General features: G+C 40.9%; 1 protein-coding gene across 8 annotated transcripts in view; it reads right to left on the reverse strand.

Annotated features, from left to right (window-relative positions):
* Positions 1–20,781, reverse strand: part of MPDZ (multiple PDZ domain crumbs cell polarity complex component) — a 160,432-nt gene that overhangs the window by 85,259 nt on the left and 54,392 nt on the right. For 7 of the 8 annotated variants that reach the window (XM_004706529.2, XM_030885397.2, XM_045289190.1 and 4 more), the window contains exons 12-18: positions 18,382–18,491; positions 16,089–16,235; positions 15,054–15,218; positions 9,756–9,941; positions 8,500–8,709; positions 6,299–6,415; positions 766–936 (exon numbers count right to left, since the gene is read on the reverse strand). In XM_004706529.2, the coding sequence (XP_004706586.1) occupies positions 766–936; positions 6,299–6,415; positions 8,500–8,709; positions 9,756–9,941; positions 15,054–15,218; positions 16,089–16,235; positions 18,382–18,491 (1,106 nt within the window). The remainder of the gene's footprint in view (positions 1–765; positions 937–6,298; positions 6,416–8,499; positions 8,710–9,755; positions 9,942–15,053; positions 15,219–16,088; positions 16,236–18,381; positions 18,492–20,781) is intronic. The other variant, XM_045289192.1, reaches the window with a different exon arrangement.

Below are 20,781 nucleotides of genomic sequence, written 5' to 3' on the forward strand. Positions count from 1 at the left end.
TGTGGTCCATAGAGGGAAACCCCGCCTGTCCCAGAGGCACCCTCACGGTCCTTGTGAGGCTGTGTCCATCAATCCATCGACTTGAGGGGTTTTTTTCCCCCTTTTTTACTAACCATGATGTCCGTCTACTGAGGCTGGTCCCTTCTAATGGCTTTTAAAGTCTTACATATTGAACATCATAGATGGTAATTATGGTAATTTGGTCATGATGGTAATTTATTTCTAAAATCTAGGGGACCCAGATATGTCACATAGTAACTAAAGTCTTCATTGATATCTAGAGACAAACCTTTATGCATTCTTTTACTTTAGTATCATTTCATATAAAAACATATGAAAGCATCAAGCTTATCGGAGCTAGTAAGTGCTACATTAATGCAAGTAATACATTCTTTATACTCCTACAGTGCAAGAAAGTGGATTTGAAAGCCAATATGAAAATAAACTCACTTTTGTCATTTTCCCAAAGTGTAGACACAGTTTGGGAAATGTTATTTATTTTCTACTCTGAAAATCAAAATCAAAATTTGGACCCTCAGGCTTATCGCTTTGATTTATAGACATTAGATTTAAATAGGCTGGAGTGATCTCAAAGAGACCATAGCAGCACTGCCTACATGAAACTACACGTTTATCTGATAACAGATCCTAGACTAGTGAAATATAATGTCTCTAACGTGGGCCCAAACCCACCCTCCAGAAAATTGACCTCTGGAATAGGAACATCCAGGTGTTGCCATCGATGAAATGGCATTTGCTGTGTACCTTAGGAGGAGATGAAGCAAGAGAGGGGCCATAGTTCAGCCCATCGCTACAAGCACTCCCTTGGAGAGACGACAGAAGAGAGGCTGGAGCTGAGTAAAGACTCTCATTATCAGGCGAATACTGAGACTCACACGTGGACTCATCGATCAGGTCAGCATCATTTGTGTCCACCTGGAAATAAAAACAACCGTGTCAGCTGGCAATTCACTTCTATGAAATGCATGGCAAGCAGCCTCTGTGTGTGCGCCTCTAATGACTGGTCAGTTTTCTTTCCTATCCGCCCTCTCCGGCCTCTCGGACACATCAGAGACTGACCAGAGCAGCCGAGCATGTCTGCCTGTGTTATTGAAAGGGCCAGAGGGCACTTCACAAAGGGCCTACGTCAGTCTTCAGATTCAACAGTTCGTCACGGAAGGGCAATATTTACTTTTCCTCAATCCAGACAGTTCTTCGTCTTTTTTTTAAACCACTTGCCCAATTCCTAGAAGTTTCGATGAAAAATGAATGGGGCCACAGCATGTCCAAGTCACCTGAAACTACTACTCCACAAGGACACGAGCAATTGTCCAACCACACTCCATGAAAACGGTGTCTTTTCTAGACATTCTCTTTAACCACAGTTTAGACCATGCCAGCTACAGTATCTAGAACTTGATAAACCCAAACAGTTTGAAATCATAAATCTATGATTTCATGATAAAATTATATGCTTTTAAATCAGTTATGGCTCAAAAAACCTTAACACAAAACAAAACTTTGCCTGGTCCTGAGCTATCTTCACAACTGTTGTGTGCATTGCTGTGGCTAACGAGGAGTCTGAAATCTGGTAAGCTTTAAGTTCTGGACGTCTATTGTTGGAAAACTCACAGAGAGAGGGGTAGAATCTCCCTACATGACATCTCGAAATCCTGTTACTGTTTCCTGTGCCAGGTCCATGTGAAAGCATTAACAACAAAGGAAAACGTGGCCAGCTTGACAGTGTTCTTGAAATTCACTCAGTCCCATCTTCAAAGGAACAGAACTGATATAGGTGCTGTCCTCAGACATGCTCAGTATCTTCTGTCTTGGAGGCAGATCCCATATGCAGTATTTGTTTGATTTCGCTCCTCTGCGTAGCCAGGACAAGTTAGAAGTATTATCACATTATACCCCGTACATTCTTAGAAGCAACTAATACAAATACATGTGGGTCATTTCAAGGGGCCTCCCTCTTTAAATAAACCTCACTACTCGAAGAACATATTTTAAATGCGGGTTCTTATTCACTAGTGAGTTATTATGTGGAGATGTACTATTTGTAAATGTATATCTTGTACAAAAATCTAGATAGATGTTTTAATAACTAAACTTTGAATCATTTATTACCAGTTATGTAAATGTTTTAAGTAACATGAAAGACAGCTTACCCCAATAAAATGTGTTTGCCTATTGCTGATGCCTTAGATTCTTAGGAGAGAGTTTGATGCTGCATTCATCACACTGCTACAGAGATAAAACGAGTTAATGCCTAGAGACGCTGAGTGGCCAACCCACAATTGGACAGCAGGGAAAAGACCCAGGACACCGACGAGCATCGTAAGGTGCGGAGTTTTCCAAAATGATGGATTGCATTGGACAAAGCTGCTGCTCACTACTGTTAACTGGCAGTTATTGAAGGAGGTTTGAGGGAACAATAAAAATTCAAGAGGGGAAATTGTTTCTGAGGACACGTTTGGAGACAATAGAAAGTTTACTCTTCTATTTGTATTGCTGTTAGGTATTATCTAGTCAGTTCCAACAGAGTGAACCATTCATCGCCCAGCGCTGATACTTTCTCACAGTCACTGCTGTAGCTGAGCCCCGTGTTACCAGCAGCAAGGCACCAATCCACATGATTGAGGGTTTTCCTCTTTTGTGCTGATCAGCAGGATGCCCTTCTCAAGGAACTGGATGCTGTGATAACGTCCAAAGCACTTGAGATAAAGTCTTGCCAACCTTGCTTCCAAAAACCCTTCCAGCTGTACTTTTTTCAAATACAGAATTGTTTGTTCTTCAGGCATTCCACTTGGAATATTCAATCTGCTAACTCCATGATTCATGTGCATCAGTTCCTCTCTCTGCATTCTCCAGCTATGTATGCACCAGAGGCAGCTGAACATAGCAGGATTGGGATTCAGGGGCATGTAGACCTTACTTTCTGATACGTTAAAAAGCTCTTCAGCACCAAGTTTGCCCGATGCAATATGCCATTTTATTTCTTGATTGCTGTATCCAAAGGCATTAACATGTTGTATTTAGTTTTGTAATCAGAGAGGTCTCCAAACCCAACTTCCTGCCATTGATTCAGTTCTGAATTGGCTCATGAGGACCCTTTAGTCGCAGTGGAACTAACCAACACGCAGGGTTTCCGAGGCTGTCCATCTTCACAGAGGCGAATGAACTGGCACACCTTCATCCTGCTGAGCTGCTGGTGGGTTAGCGCTGCCGATCTTTGCTGAAGCACTGGCAGCACCTGCACTCCTTAAAACTGCTTCAAAAAAATCACATCTATCACCCTAGAGTTCATTCCCACTCCCAGGGATCGGATCAGGAAGGACAGAACGATTCCTTAGGATTTCCCAGACTAAGCCTTTACGGGAGCAGAGAGCTTCGTCTTCCTCTCAGAACCAACGACCTTGCAGTTAGCAACTTAATGCTTATCCCTTGGTACCTCTAGGAATCCTTAACATGGCCTCCAGTGCACCTTAAATATAATTTTTTCCAAAATAGGATTTTATATATCAAGCATATATATTTAAATATTAATCACATTTTAATTTAAAATCACCCTCTCAGTCAATGATATTTCCATGACTTTGATGTATGAGGGTGTACTCCCTGCCAAAAACATGGAAAAGAGCTCCACTGGGCAGAGCTTGCGTAGCACACATTTTTCCAGCGAGGCGAGCACCCAGCAACTCGCTCTTAGTGCGCCCAGTGGCGTCACCTGGGAAGGGACTCTGGTCACGGTGCATGTTTTCATAAAACCAGTTTCACTCAAATCTCATTTTTTGGTGATGGCCAATTTCAGAGAACAGCCTGTGGCTGTGAGATTTTGTTTCCTGCTCGGGAAAAATGCTCCAAAAACTGTTGTGATGTTGAACGCAGCTCACAAGTACAGTGCTTCGGGAAAAACTCAGGTGTATGTTTTCTTGTTTCCAGAAAGGAGAAATGTCGCCTGGTGACAAACCTCATTCTGGACGTCTGTCAACTTCCTGAATAGATGAAAATGTCAACTCATAGTGCATTTGGAATTCATTCCACCAAGTCGAACTGTTCATCAAGCTTTCTATTTAGAGGTGCTGAAAAAATTGTGTAAGTGTAAGACAAAAAAGGCCTGATTTGTGGCAGACGGGGCACTGGTTTTGCCACCATGACACTGTACCTACTCCCGCAGCCATCTCAGTGTGCCAGATTTTGGCAAAAACCAGCATGCCTCTCTTGCCCCACACACCTTACTCACATGACCTCACACTGCGTGACTTCCTTTTGCTCCCGAGAATGAAGAGGGACAGGAAAGGACAGTGAATTAAGGCCATAGAAGAGGAGGAGGGAAAAACGAGGGAGGGGCTGTCAGCCATACAAACAGAAGAGTTTGAAAAATGTTTCCAAGAACGGAATTGAATGTTTGACAAATGTATTAAGTGTAATGGAGAGTAGTTTGAAGATGATAAGATTTTTTTTATTTCAATACATAGTTTTGAAATAATTTTTTCAGTTTTTTGGGGGTACCCCCTCATATTCTGAAGTTTTTAGATTCCTAATCAATAATTGCATAGTTTATATGATTTTCACACTATCAATATCTCATAGAAAAAATAACTGTTCCCTAACTAAGAAATCAGCAGTGCCATGACTAAATATGGAAACATTTAAAGACTGCCCAGAGATAGCCAAGGATGAAACAAGAAATTCATATGGGTCCTCCAGCAATTTCAGATGTTATGTAAGGATGAATTCTACTTATGGACTCAATGTGTTGCTAGTTGAATTTCCCCACACATCCAACAGGTAGTTTTTGATATATAGAATCATATCATATGTGAATAATGATAATTTTGCCTCTTCCTTCCCCAGCTGAATACCTTTAATATCTTTCCTTTGTCTTATGTTGTTAGCTAGGACCTCCAGTACGATATTAAATAGGAGTGGGGACAAGAGGCATCCTTGTCTGGTCCCCTTTTTCAGTGCAATTGTTTTCATATTTTCTCCATTAACTACCATGCTAGCTATTGGTTTTTCATATATGGCTTGTATAATATTGTGGCATTTTCCTTCTATTCCTATCTTCTTAAGTGTCTTAAACAGGAATGCGTGTTGGATATTGTTGAATGCTTTTTCTGCATCTATCGATATTATCATGTGATTCTTATCATTTTTTCTGCCAATGTGGCGAATAATGCTGATGGTCTTTCGTATGTTAAACCATCCCTGCATCCCTGGTATGAATCCCACTTGGTCATGGTGAATTATTTTTTTAATATGCTTTTGTATTCTATTGGCCAGTATTTTGTTAACGATTTTTGCATCAATGTTCATTAGGGATATTGGTCTATAGTTCTTGATTCTTGTGGGATCTTTGCCCGCTTTAGGCATCAAAGTTATACTAGCTTCATAGAAAGAGTTGGGGAGTTTTCCCTCTTTTTCTATGTTCTGGAAGAGTTTGTATGGGATTGGTGTCAATTCTTCCCTGAATGCTTGGTAGAATTCTCCTGTGAATCCATCTGGCCCTGGGGATTTTTTTGTTGGTAATCCCTTGATTAACTTGTCTATTTCTTCCAGTGCTATGGGTCTGTTGAGGTTCTAGACATCCATCTGGGATAGTCTAGAGAGGGATTGTGTTTCCAAATATTTGTCCATGTCTTCCAAATTGTTGAATTTGTGGGAGTATAGACCTTCATAGTACTGTGCAATTATCCTTTTGATTTCATTAGGGTCCATTGTAATGTCCCGTTTCATCCCTCATCCATGCAAATGTCGTTTGGGCTTTCCTTTCTTTGGTTAGATTTTACCAGAGGTCTATCAATTCTGTTAATTCTTTCAAAGAACCAACTTTTAGCGGCATTGATATTTCCCATAGTTTTCCCTCTCCTGTATCTCGGCTCTGATTTTTATTATATCTATCCTCTTGCTATTAGTAGGGTCGTTCTGTTGCCTCTGCTCTAATTGGTGTAGTTTTTGTGTCAGCATATCATCCACGAGTCTCTCTTCTTTTTTAACGTGTGCATTTATTGCTATCAGCCTTCCTCTGATAAATAAATGCCTTTGCTGTATCCCACAGGTTTTGGTACATCGTATTTTCATTCTCATTGGCCAACAGGTAGTTTTCATGTTTACATTACACCTTGTTCCCTCACCTATTTTCAACTGCAAGAACCTGAGTTGAAGAGAACATGTGTAGTTTTCCAAAACACAATGGACAAAGACATAGTAAGGTTTCTTTGGAATATTTTGGAAAGCAAAAACCAGACACACAAGTTTCTGAATGAAAGCTTGGTAAGTCGTGGCCACTAACCAGAGCCAGGTCAGCCCTGAAGAGGGCTTTGTCAGCCAGAACTTCCTCCTCAAGAGAGTGTGGTACATAGAGAAAGGAGTCCTCCTTAGCAGAAACATAGCCTTCTTCTGGGGACAGCTGCCAGGAGATGAAGGTCAGCAGTGGAGGACGAGTTCCGGAAACAGAGGGAGGGTAAGAAAGGGGAAGGGGAGAGAAGGGGTGGGGAGGGGGTTGAGGAGAAATGAAAAGAGAAAAAGGAAAAATAATGGGAAGGTTTTCAATGGATTAGACTTTAACACTGAATGATGAGTATAAAATCTGATTATTCATCGTTGACATTTGTATGAGTTAAGGAACAAGGTTATTTATTCTACTAACAAAATTTTATATTAGATAAAAAATTCTATTCTACAAAGTTTGTCCTTTTTCTTATAAAGATTTAGCCACATCAATGTTTTATATATTTGAGTCATTTTTATCTGCCAATGAGTCTAAGCAAAACAAGAGTTCATCATCTGGAAATACGGTCACTTTTATGTGGACAGGCATGGAAGAAGCAGAATAAAGCACCTGGAGGAATCACATTCCTTGTCAATTCCTCCTAGAATATTATTTGAAAGAATGGAACTTACTTGGCAAGAAATGTTACAGTGCCTACAGCAGTCCCTGTATTTACCAGGGCTTTCTAATAGCTCTACACACACAGTCTTCTTAAATGGGAGTGCTGAAGAGAGTGATAGAAAACCTAGCATTTTTATTTCGATCTCAGGTCATATGGGTGAAAACGGTTAGCTAAAGCTGTTGCCTACACCACTCTACATCCTGAAGTCACCAATGCGCACAGAGAAAGTATTAGAGGGAAAATGGTTGCCTCTTTTCAAGTTACACAGAAGCTTAATGATCATTGGACCTCCCCTCTGAAAAAGAGAGATTTCTGATATAGGGCAATGCCAATCAAATAGGCTCCTAAAGAAATTTATTTGGGGACTAGATAAGTTATATATATATTAAGGCTACTTATCAATAGGTGGCATGATTTCTCCTTAAGGCTACTATTCTGCCATTTTTAGCATTTCTTAGTAAAATGACAGAATCAAATATATGGTCCACATTTATTAACTATCTACAGTCTCAGAATGACCTATCTTCATTTTACATCACTCATTGTATTTTTTTTCTTTCTGATTCATACAATCTCCACTTGATTTTTGGTCATTTAATCTTATTCTTCCTTCCCTTCTATTCTCCCCCATGTCTCTGTCTCTCTCTTTTGCCATTGTTGTACTACTTCATTTGTGACCCACTTTGTATCGGGTAGACTATGAAAATATGTGTATGCAAAGTGGGTCACAAATGAAGTAGTAAATATTTTAAACATACTAGTAAGTTTATTTTTGTAAATATTCTCCCACAAAAATCAACAAATCTTTATTTTATTTGTATACAATAATGTAAACATCTTTGGTTCTTGTAAGAGAAGGTATATTTGTAAAAAGCTATTTATAAAGGTATTTGTACACTAAAAACACCTACGCAGATTGAGAATGTCTCTGATATTTAACTGCAGTTAAGTGATAAATACCATGTTGTAATCATTACAGCTAACAAGTGAAACTGCTAATGTGTAGCCTAAATTAAGTAGTTTCTGCTAATATTACCATAATTAATGATACGAGGGAGTATTTTCTCCCAGGGGGCAGTCACGATCTGATAAACCAACTTTAGAAAGTTCCAGTCTCGGCTGTGCAGTAATTCCACACAAAATGTGTTATAGGCAACAGAATACAGGGACTCAAGACAGAAATTCTGCTCAACTTTCATTCTGATTAAAGATTTCACTCTGAATGGTTAATGTCTTAATATATCTAGCACTCTACTATATTGATATCAAATTTTAAGGATAATTTCTTATTTTCTACATACATATATTTTTCATGGTCTCCCCCAAATCTGCAAATATTTGATTCTGCTTTCATCATGACCTTGCTCTCTTTTAAAATATGTCAAAATATGTCAAATGAAGTTAAAATTATGTTAACATCCTGGCTGTTCTCCCACCCGCCCCCCTCAAAAATGTTACTCAAAACATCCATGGAGCCAATCACCACATTGATGAACACTATCAAAAGCCATGGTTCAATCACAACATCTGAACCTGAAGTTATATACCTCAGCCACACGGTTTACAAATATAAAGAGGCCAAGAAAACCCAAACTCTTACGGGGAGAGGCTTGGCCACTCCGAGTCTCACAATTCCTGACGGTGCACCCTTCAATGCTTGGACAGCTTCTTCCAGACTGCTGTGTTCCAGGTTCACGTCATTGACAAACATGAGTCGGTCTCCAGGAAGAAGTCGTCCATCCTTCTCTGCAACCCCACTAGGCACCAAGGAACGGATGACAATCACAGTGCTGGCTGGGTCAACTGGATCCTAGCCACATGGAAGATGGAGGGGAAGTAAGCTCCAGAAACTCGCCAGAGTGCATTTAACTGCAATTCGGTGACACATGCCATAGTGTTCTCCTTGTAACAGATAGGCACAGTAACAGATGAGCCATTGTTTCAACTATCTTTAATAATAGAAACAAATATATTAAACATAGCCACTGCTCCTGAATTAACCTCCTAAATTACATAGATCACCTCAATATTGGAATTTTAATTTCTAATCACACAATTGTCATAATCTCATTACAACATACTACTACGAGAAATGTGTCCTATCATCCGTTAGTGTGTGTGACTCATGACTCATTCTAAGTCTGCTGAAGCCCAGGTCCTTGTTTTTGAGGTGAGGTAATATAGAAAGAGACCACACAGGATTAGACAGCCTTCTTAATATTAGAACAAGCCTTCAGAATCAGGCCCTCGGATGATTACAGCTCCCGAGAGCCACTGGAGATAGCTTTCTGGTTCAGTATTAATTAATGAGGGGCAGCAGCTGTGCTCCGTCAGACAGGGGTGAGGGTTTTCTCAGTTGCTCAGCACAGCGCATAATGCAGGGTAAGGAGGCAGGCCGCACCTGCTCAATGGGAAAGCCAGCATTTAAATTATATCGGGATATAAAGCTATCACTCGCTTCTGGCAAAATAAATAAGGATCTTTCCTTTGAGCCTTCCTACAATGCGAGCTCCCCATTGGAAACAGGGGAATAAAGGACACTGAGACACGCCCCACCCCCCCACCCCATGTGAGAAAAGAGAAGTACTTATCTACAGTGTCCCCACAACGTGTTCTGCACTTTCTTCTAATTTCTAAGAATGTAATTCATTGAAGTCAATGATAAAAGAAGCCCTTTCAGATCATCAAAGGAGCAAATAAGCTACATGGAGGACTCCTTTGAAAGATCTATTACAAACAAGGAAATGTCACTGACGTGTCTAAATCATCCTAAAATATTGTTTTACTTGATACTCACAATAAACTTTTAGCACATGTGACCTTCTAAAACAAAGTTGCTAAAAACAACATATTTACCTGATAATCTAAAATGCTAAAGCCAAGTCCTTTGCTCCCCTTTTCCAGATCGATGTGCTGAACATCTGCCTCCCACATGGCCAAGGGTCCTTGAACTTCCTCCGTACCCTGACCCACATCGGTCATTGCCAGTGCAGGATCTTCCGTCTCCGAGGATCCGATGAGCTCACCAAGGTCTACGATGGGCTGGGTAAGAGAGCAAACAGCTCTGATTTCAGACGCACTAGAATAACAGATACACGTATCATTGCTTCCCGGGAAAGGAAATTCCCACCATCTGTCCAGAGGAAACTACTCTTGAGTAAAAGTAACAAGTTTATCTTGACACCTTTAGGAATTAACGTGGTAATTATGGAAAGCTGCTAAGAGGAAGAAATACCTTAGTTGTAATAAGCATGACAAATACATAGTTCAACGTCCTGCTACAGTAATATACAAAGGTGACATGTCCGCAGCATGATCGTGAGTGCTTTGCACCTATTTTGGTCTAGCTTCTGAAGTACCGTGATAGCCAGCAACAAAAAGTTAGCTGGTGGACAGTCAACAGTTCTTGTGGATAATATAAAGAATAACCCAGGCGAAAAGGAGATGTGGAGAAGTCCTATAATCTATGCCAACAAGAGCTCTGGATGGATGAGAATTTTATGCACATGACCATTTTAAGAATAAATTACTGAGCACAGTTTCAAGGGATAAGACTGGAAGCTATCTACAGACCTTCTTATCTGTGTTATCTTGAAAAATCTTTTTTTTTCTTACTTTTATTGGGGGCTCTTACATCTCTTATCACAATCCATACATTCATCCAGTCTGTCAAGCACATTTGCACATATGCCACCATCATCAGTTTCAAAGCATTCTCTTCCCACTTGAGCCCCTGATATCAGCTCCCCATTTCTTCCCCCTCCCTTTCCCGCCCTCTCTCACGAACCCTTGATAAGTTATAGATTATTAATTTCATATCTTATATCATCCTCTGTCGCCCCTCACCCACTTTTCCATTATTCGTCCCCCTTGGGGAGGTGGGGGGGTATATAATTGATCCTTGTGATCGATTCCTCCTTTCTTCCCCCACCCTCCCCTAATCCTCCTGGTATCGCTACTCTCCTTGTTGGCCCTGAGGGGTTGATCTATCCTGGATTCCCTGTGTTGTGGGATCTTATCTGTAACAGTGTGCATGCTCTAGTCTAATCCGATTTGTAAGGTAATATTGAGATCATGATAGTGGGATGAAGGAAGCACCAAAGAACTAGAAGACAGTTTTGTATTTCATCGGTGCTATACTGCACCCTGACTGGCTCATCTCTTCCCTCTGGCCACTCTGTGAGGAGATGTTCAATTGTCTACAGATGGGCAATGGGTCTCCACTCCACGCCCCTCTCCCCCACCCCACCTCACATTGGGTATGGTTTTGTTCTGGGTCTTTGATACCTGATCCCATCGATACCTCATGATCACACAACACAGGCTAGTGTGCTTCTTCCCTGTGGGCTTTGTTGTTTCTCAGCTAGATGACCACTTGTTTACCTTCAAGTCTTTAAGACCCTAGACGAGGCATCCTCAAACTATGGCCTACGGGCCACAAGCGGCCCACCAAGGACATTTATCGGGCCTTCCGGGTGTTTTTGCCCCGTTTGTTTTTTTACTTCAAAATAAGATATGTGCGGTGTGCATAGGAATTTGTTCATATATATTTTTTTAAACTATAGTCCGGCCCTCCAATGGGTCTGAGGGACAGTGAACTGGCCCCCTGTTTTAAAAGTTTGAGAACCCCTGCCCTAGATGCTATATCTTTTGATAGCCTGGCACCATCAGCTTTCTTCACCACATTTGCTTATGTACCCATTTTATCTTCAGCGATCATGTAGGGAAGGTGGGCATAACAGAATACTGGATTGTTAGAACAAAGTGTTCTTTTGTTGAGGGAGTACTTGAGTTAAGGCCCAATGTCCATATGCAACCTTAATTCTTAACATATAGATATGAGTACATAGTTCTATTCCCCCTCGTTGTATATATATTTTCATATGTACATGGCTTTATTTAGACCTATAAATGTCCTTTGCCTCCTGGTTCTTTCTTCTATTTCCTTTCCCTGTCCTCTTGTCCCACCATCATGTTTGGCCTTCATTCAGGTTTAGTAATTCCTCACTGCTACATTGCCCTTGATTAAGCCCCACTAGGCATCCTATGCCCTTCTTTCCATTGATTTTAGTTCACTTGTTGTTCCCTTGCCCCTGGGTTGGTTCCCACCCCCTTTCCTTTCTCCCAAACTCCATCCCCCCACCCCTGCTGAACCATTGGTCCCGTTCTTTTCATCTCTGAATTATTTATCCCACCTATCTTATCTAGATAAACATTCAGATACATTAATAAGTGCATAAACCAGGCAAAGCAAAATAAGACAACAAAGGAAGTCAAAACTAACAGCATAACAACAACAACAAAACCCCCAAAACAAAATAACGAGAAAAACCTTATTAACTTGAACTCAACAGTTTTATCCCTATCAGCGAATTTTTTCTAAGGATTAAATGAGGTAACATTTATAAAGCATCAGACACAAAAGGGCTTCAAAAGCTTCATGGAAAAAATCCATTATCATTTAATTTGCTGATTTTTCCCATGAACATTTTGAAGTTTTCTCATAGAAGAAAGTGTTTTAAAAGCTTTCCTTTGGCAAACAGAAATGAAAGTGAGTCTAGGTTAATTGTACTTTGTTCATCTCTATTAACAAACTAAATGTAAGAAAGCTGTATTTATTATGATGTAGGACCCTGGTGGTGTTATAGGTTATGCGTTGGGGTGCTAACACCAAGATGAGCAGTTCAAAACCACCAGTTGCTCTTCAGGAGAAAAAGGAGGCTCTCTCCTATCTTAAAGAGTTACAGTCTGGGAAACCCAGTGGGGCCATTTTACTCTGTCCGACAGGGTTGCTATGAGTCAGAACCAAGTCAGTGGCAATGAGCTTGATTTTGACTTTGATTTATGGTGATATAATTCTAGTTTCTTTGATTTCAGTTAATTACTTATTACATAGATTAGGAACGAGGACAAAATTATGTCCATTTGTTGTATTTTAACACCCTCATTTGTACTTCATGAAAAGGTGTATAGATATATGTGTATAAATGGTGCTAACCTTTCAGTTACTTTTAATTTGGAAGTATTTGGATTTTTATCCTATTCTAATCAGCTCTGCTAATATTAAACTTTGTATTTTTATTCTTCAAAGTTTCAAATCTTTTTTTCTAAGGACCACATGCCTTTTTCCAAATGTCTTTTTTTCTGGGAACCAGTGGTTCTCAACCTTCCTCATGCCACGACCCTTTAACACAGTTCCTCATGTGGTGGTGACCCCCCAACCATAAAATTGTTTTCATTGTTACTTCATAACTGTAATTTTGCTACTGTTATGAATTGGGTAACCCCTGTGAAAGGGTCGTTTGACCCCCAGAGGGGTCGCGACCCACAGGTTGAGAACCACTGGACTAGACAATGTGGAGAAGAAAGCAGTATCATGATAGGATGAAGGCTCATCAACAACTAGAGATATGCAGATGCTACAACATTCCTTGCTGAAAGGAAGGAGTATTTGAAGGATTTATTGATGATGCTCAAAGACAACTTGCAGGAAACAAAAACCCTTCCATCAGAACCAATACGCAGCATCGTGATAAAGGAAGGCAATACTGAAATTGTCAAGGATTTCATCTTAACTTGGGTCTGCAATCGATGGCCATGAAGAGGCATTCAAAATCAAAGGATGTATTGTACTAGCTCAAGCCTCTTTAACATGTTCAAAACAAAGGTGTGATTTTGAGGACGAAGGTGTCCATGAACCCACGGCCTTGTGTTTTCATTCACCAAATGTGCATGTAAAAACTGGACAATGACTAAGGAATATCAAAGAACCGATGCATTCAGATTGTGGTGTTGGCCAAGAATATTGAATACACCATGGGCCGCCCAAAGAATGAACAGTTTAGTCCTGGAAGAACTACAGTCAAAATGCTCCCTCGAAGGCAGGCCAGTGAGACTTTGTCTCCTGTGCTTCGGAGATGCCATCAGGAGGCCCTGAAGAAGGACACTAGGTTGGCACAGTGGAGCACCAGGGAAAGAGAGGAAGCTGCTCTACAAGGCAGAGTGACCCAGTGGCTGCCACAATTATGAGGATGGCACAGGACGGGGTAGTGTTCCACTGTGTTGTACGCAAGGCCTCTGGGCGTTGGCGCGGACTCAACAGCACTAAGCAGGTGGTCTCCTCCTCACATTTTTATCTTAAGGGTGTCGACAAGCACATAGGAAAATGGGAGATTCTGCATGGGACAAAAGTTCATGAGATAAAATTTTATGGAGTCAAAGATCTCATGTTCTAACTGTGCCTAGTGTGCTTATTAAGGAAGCCCTATACAGACAGACATGATAAAGCCCTTCACTCAGCAATACCTGTGCAGGCACCAGGTCATTTATGAGCATCTTTTACGACATTCTCAGCTGTTGTTGTGTCTTGAATTCACGGTGAACGCATGGTGTGCAGAGTAGAACCACTCTATCATGTTTTACAGGCTGTGGACTTGTGGAAGCAGCTCACCAGGCCTGTCTGCCGAGGTGCCTCTGCTGGGGTTCAGTCCACCAACCTCTGGCTTCACAGGGGAGCACTTTGCCCCACCCAGGGCTTGAAACACATGCTGCCTACAATACTTTCATCCTTTACTCTTATGAAAATGGGGACAATGTAAGAGTATATTTCACAGGACTACTGGGAATAAATTATACAAGCACACAGCAAGCGACAGCATGCTACATTACCTCTTTCAAAGGAGCCCTATTGGTGCTGTTGGGTATTGGACTGATAATCAAAAGGTTTGTAGTTCAAACCCACCAGCTGCAACCTGGGAGAAATGTGAAGCTGTCAACTCCAGAAAAAATTTACAGCTTCGATGGCAGTGAGTTTCATTTTTTGTCTGTTTACCTTGCTTAACTTTCTGAGACAAACATGGTACATTTTTACAGAGGAGAAAACTGAGGGTCAAAAAGATGAAATGACTTTTCGAACAGATAAGTGTCCAAGCTGATCTGGACCTTGGTCCACCTGACTCCATGGCCCATCTTACAGATCATGAGCTCTATTTGGATAGCAAATATAATACCAAGTGACGAAAACTTTAGACTCATTTTCAAGGGCATTTAAACCGCGAGTTTGACTGCATTCTTTAAGTTGATGCTAACTCATGCCCCACTCCCCTAGACGTCCCATCCTACATTCAAATTAGCCTCGTGTCTGAGATCTCCTACCTTCTCTGTTAGCTCAATGTCACACAAATCCAGGTCATCCAATTCTGTCTGGCCAGTGGGTGGCACTGTGCGGCGACAGCAGACCACTGTCACTTCTATAGGCAGTTCCTTTAAAATTGTGACCACCTCTTGGTGGTTTTCCCCAAGCAAAGTTATGCCGTTCACCTGTGGGGAGAAAAAAAAAATCAAATTGTCCAGGAAAGACCAGTATCCCAGAATAGAAATACCCCAGTCAATAACAACTTTGTATTTAATAAATTTAAATTTTAGGAGGACAACCCTGGCTTTGCTGTGCTCACAATACTTAAAACCTGTAGTAACACTGACTAGAAACATGTATGTCCAAGTTCAGACAGAGAGGGTGGTTTTGTGCGTGTGTTGTTTTGTTTTGGTATAGGACCTTAGCAAGAACTCAGAAGCAAATCACTAACTTTCTTTCATTTTGATTTGCCAGTGTAGGAGTTTGGAAATGAACAATTCATTTTTAAAAGGCTAACGCCCTGGATAAAGGGGAAAAGGAGGAAGCACCATAACAAAGCCATTTTGTAGAGTTCTTAAGTAAAAATAATAAAAAATTTAAATGGCACATTTTGTGTGCTAACATGTAATTTAGGAGAAATTGTGTATTCAAATTTTCTGTCTCCATTAAAATATGCACCACACGATTATATACATAGTAGTTCTATATCGAAAGTGATAGGGATTGGATGAAGGGAGCCAGGAAGGAGATTTTTTCACTGAGTCTGGGATCAAAGTTTTTATCTTTGACTCTTTTGGGGGTTTTGAAACATGAGAATGTGTTTAGTATTGGTCATAAACCTTGAATAAATGTGTTAAAATTCAGAAACAAATGGAATCAGCCGAACTTAAAAAACACAACAGCATGAAATGAGATCTCAAGATCAACCTCTAGTCAGGTGTGCGATTTCCTCTCTGGGTGATTCTGACTGGCAGACCTCTCTCGAGGAACTTTCAGAGGGTGCCTCCAGCAGCCTTCTCCGAATCTTAATGAGGGGGAGAAGGCCGGCTCCTTACTTCCAGCAGTTCATCTCCGCTGAAAAGCTTTCCGCTGTGTCCAACAGGGCCTTCTGGGAGAACAGATCGGATAAAATGATGCCCCACGGTTGCTTCCAGACTTATCCCCAGTCCACTGTTCTCACTGAACTTGGTCACACGGGCCACCTGAAAGCAGGAAGAGTCACCGACAATTCTAGCATCCATGTGCTTCTGTTGTTAAATCTATGCGTGCATATGCTCTAGAGTTGCTTGCCTCCCCTGGTTTCAGACCCTTCACCGGGAGCTGCAAAGCTCAGGACATCGCTGTGAAAGAATCCTGGTGTCCATTGGTCTCATGAACCAAAACAAGATGGAAGAAGCAGCAGCCACGGGAAGCGCCTGAGACACACGGCCCTGCCTGCAGATGCTGACCAGGGATGGCAGGGGGTCAAAACTCCCGAAGACAGTATCAAAAGCTTGCACTCACATGACGGGACAGAAACGGGACAGTACTTCCAATTTCCCAGGGACGAGGCTAACTCTCTATGTCAACTATCTCAGTTTGATATCCTCTCCCTACGGTGACACTAAAATAAAGGAGAATGCTAGGAAATCACCCATTTTCTCCACCGACTACAGTGATCACATTAGGAAAAATCAGAACTGCGTCTCAGTTATGGATACTAAAGATTATGTCATCCACTTTATTTCAATTTAAAAAAACAAGCATAAAAGAACTGTGGGGCAGAGGGAGGAGCAAAGGAGTTAGCTAGACAAGAGAACTCTTTTCAAACCTTAATAGTGATGTGTGCAGAGTAGGAAGCAGAAGCTACATCACCTGACTTTGAAATCTAACTATAGGAAAAATCATTCTCCTTCCTTAAAGCCCAATACAGACACCACTTTGGCTCAGAAACAGTCAGGTTGTCATCCAAAGCCGGCATCTTCCCTTTCCTCTCCCACATTGCTCTTTTTCGGATTTTCTTTCTGCTGTATAACAGAAGAGAACGTAGCAAATGATCTGAAATCAGACCTACATCTTAATCTATATCTTAGACTGAGCAGGCCCAATAAATACCCAAATGGTTGCTGACTTATGGCACACCCTGGCTCTTGGCGGGGGAACAGGAGTGCGGCCAGGGCAGCAGATGAGCAAGAGGCATTGAGAGCTTCCTGTCTCAGCTATGACATCTGTGACTGGAAGCTTAGGCAAAGAGCCCCTTTCACTAGTCCCCTAAAGAGCTTCCTTCATTAACTTCCTTTCATTGACACCTAAAGAACTTCCTCTCAGTTATGGACTCCGGCCATACTGACCCTACCTCACAGAAGTAATTTGCAAACCCTCTACGTTAACATGTTAAGTGTAAGCATGATGTTACTGTATTTTTTCTAATTACTTAGAATGGCAGTGATAACTATATTTTGATTGTTAACCATCTCGGTTGTCTAAAATAATAAGTATTGCACCATGAGGGTTAACTTCTAAACCATGTAGATCACTCGGACCAAACTCACAGCCACTAAGTCCATTCTGAACCACAGCGACACTGTGAGACAGATCAGAACGCCCCTGTGGGTTTCGGAGACTGTAAACCTTGATGGAGTAGAAAGTCTTGTCTTTCTCCAACTGAAACATTACCTGGCACAAATTCTCAATAAGTGTTAGTTATTATTTATATTATATACCGTTATGTATTGCATTTTATCTACTCTAATTCAGATGTACCTTAACATGACCAGCAATTTATGATTATAGTATTTTCTTTTTCTTGTAAAATTCCAGAAATTATCTGGTATGCATCGAATAGTTAAGAATTCATGTCAACTTCACTAAATCTCTTTTTAGGCTAAGAGATTATGATCCCTATATGCAAATAGTCAATAAGCGTACCACTCACTGCGGCATAAGGAAACAGCATAAAAAACCTGCAAAAATAAGCTTTTTAAGGGAAGTAAACGTGGGTGGGCCTTCAAAAAAAATTGTGGAAAATTGAATTAGAAGTTCATGGAATTTTCCCAAAATGTTTTGAAGCTCCGCCATACACAAGGCCTTTGCAATTCTAAAGATTGATCATGATGATTTCTATCTTAAGTAAACTCTCTCTCTATCTAACTGGCTTCTAGAAACATTAAAGTATGGACGGATTATGAGTTCTGAATGCTATCCTGTTTACTTTGGTTCCTTGCTTACAATTCAACTTTCGTCAGCCTGCATTTTTAATGCCTGTAGCAGCACTTATGGGGCCTCCAAAAATCCTAACATCTTGCTCTCTGAGATTCTTTCAAATGTCCCATTTTTATTTCTGCCATATACCCCAAGGGAGCAACCTACCACTATTTCATAATTAATTCCCATAATCCTTTGCCATTTTGCCAGCAGGGCGGCTTCCTGTTGCTGCATCTTTTCTCTTTCTTCGATCTCAGCAGCCAGTAAGGGGTACTCTGAAATAGTCAACAATGCAGTTAGTGACAAGTTACAAACACCTCCAAAGCTTAGGCAGTTTGCACAAAGGACCCTGTGCTAAAAGACCCGTCTGCTGGTCTAAAGAGATGGGTTGCTCTTCTTTCCGTAGACATTTCAATAATTCCATGTAGAAACCTATTGTGTGCATGTTTGACACTATTTTAGGCAACCACTTCTACATCTTCGCACCATGTTCATCAAATGTCCACACACTGTCTACTCTCCATGTGCTACCAGGACTCCCCAGTTGCTTCCTGGGTCACATGACGGTCGACCCACATGACGGAGCCTGTAACACACACTCACGTCGACCTCCACGTCAGTTCTTCCTCTCTATTGCCATTCGGCTCGGCACCGGGAAAGGAGGAGACAGCCTGTCTCACCAAAACCCACAAGAGACCAATACATAAATTAATGAATAATGTATGCAGCTCCATGTTCAATGAAAATTCATCAATTCTAAAAACAATAAAAGTGGAGCTGGTGAATCAACATAAAACCCCATAATTAGAATCCCACTAGTTGCCAAACATAAATGAAGAATATAAAAAAGAAAATGACTACGCAAATAACATTGAAGGCAAAATGCTTGGGTAAAGCAAGAAGCTTGTTGATAAGAATTTTAAAATCATATCCAAAGCTTTCTAAATTTCATCATGTTTTTTACTAACGAAGGCTGTTTTTAAAAATCTCTATTAGGCATCGTTCTCTAAGCTATTTTCTCATCTCCCTTAAACCATTCAAATTTCAAACTTAAGAGTATTCAAAAATTCCAGTTTCCCAATTCTGCCTCTCCTCTTTAATGTAACTTAATGAAATTTCCCTCCACGCATACTTTTCAGATTCGCTTAAGCCTTGAGTTTAGGAAATAATTATATGTTCTCCTGAAGAAACCAGAAACAATAAACTATAATAAAATAAATTTGGGAGCAAGACCCCCCCCCCATCTCAATCTAATCATTTCAAAATTAGATTCTACCCACCTCCTCTTTTCTTGATTCAAACAAGGTGGGGTTTTGAATGAAAAAGTAGGGAATCTATAAGCTGCTGGAAAACAGCCTAGGAGTAAAAATCATGCAAACTACGGACATAACAATTCATCTCCCCTTTCTCAATTTCCCCAAGTCTAGATGTGAGGCATATCGGAGGAGGCACGGTCCAGTCTTCTGACCTAATTCTAAAGTTAAATGACTTGTCCCAGCTCACACATTACATCGAATTACTCCAGTAGGGGCAGAAGTCTCTTACCCTCTGTTGGTGGACCAGGAACTACTAGGAACATGGCATTGCCATCACTGGGGAGCTTTTGTTTTGTTTGTGTTGCTTAATAAAGACTGGGGATTCTTGAGGCTAAGATCAAATTGGCCCCACCTTCCTTGGCCCACATCCCCACCCTGTCCCACTTACAGGTTCACCAAAAAAACCCAAGTGGTTCTGAGTCTTCAAGAGAGCCCACAAGCCATTATTCATGTTTATGCCTTTCCCTGATATTCCTGATATTTCATTGGTCCTAAAAAAATTTTAAATATTAGTGTAAAAATGGCAGAATGGAATTAACAAATGTAACCCCCACACATCTCATTCTTGGGCTCTCAAGTACAGCAGAGTGATGTTACCCGGGTGAGTTCCCAGAGAACACAGGGCACTCGGGTAGCGTCCCCTGCTGTACGTGCGTGCCCAGGGCAGTGGAGAAGGGAGGGCACAGTGGGTAACTGCCAAAGATGGCAGCAATGCTCCTGTGTCATTACAGCCTCACACCCTGCTTCTCTAAGACAATTTTTGAAAAGCCTGATAAACTATAGGTTTGCACTAAAATAATTATTTGAAAGGCTTAATCATTTCCCTGCACAATTCTTCCCCAAACCAACTCAATATAAAAAATGAGAATTTACAATACCTTTCAGCATTGGACCATTTCAGACCTAAACTTTTCCACTGTAAAGAGTGTCTAGGATATATTTTAGAGTCTTTATAATTTTACTATTGTTTCTTCCAGCAAGTAGAAGAACACTGTTTACAGAAACAAACTGTGAGTTTTAAACTATGTGTACATGTGGTTGGTTTCTAAAGGGTTATGGGTAAAGCCACATAAAAGAAAGACTCGGCTCAGCAAGAAAATATACCGGCTATAAATGAACTATTTTAGTCACCTCCATGAGCAATTAACTGCATCTCTAAATACGGATGTATTAATGTAGCATCTCTTTTCTGAAAGACTCTTTTTCAGTCATTCTTACAGCCCCGATGCATGATCACATTTATTAAAAA

Source organism: Echinops telfairi, unplaced genomic scaffold (genome assembly GCF_000313985.2).
Source record: "Echinops telfairi isolate 266 unplaced genomic scaffold, ASM31398v2 ScPeMD7_25;HRSCAF=90, whole genome shotgun sequence".
NCBI classification, from domain to species: Eukaryota; Metazoa; Chordata; class Mammalia; order Afrosoricida; family Tenrecidae; genus Echinops; species Echinops telfairi.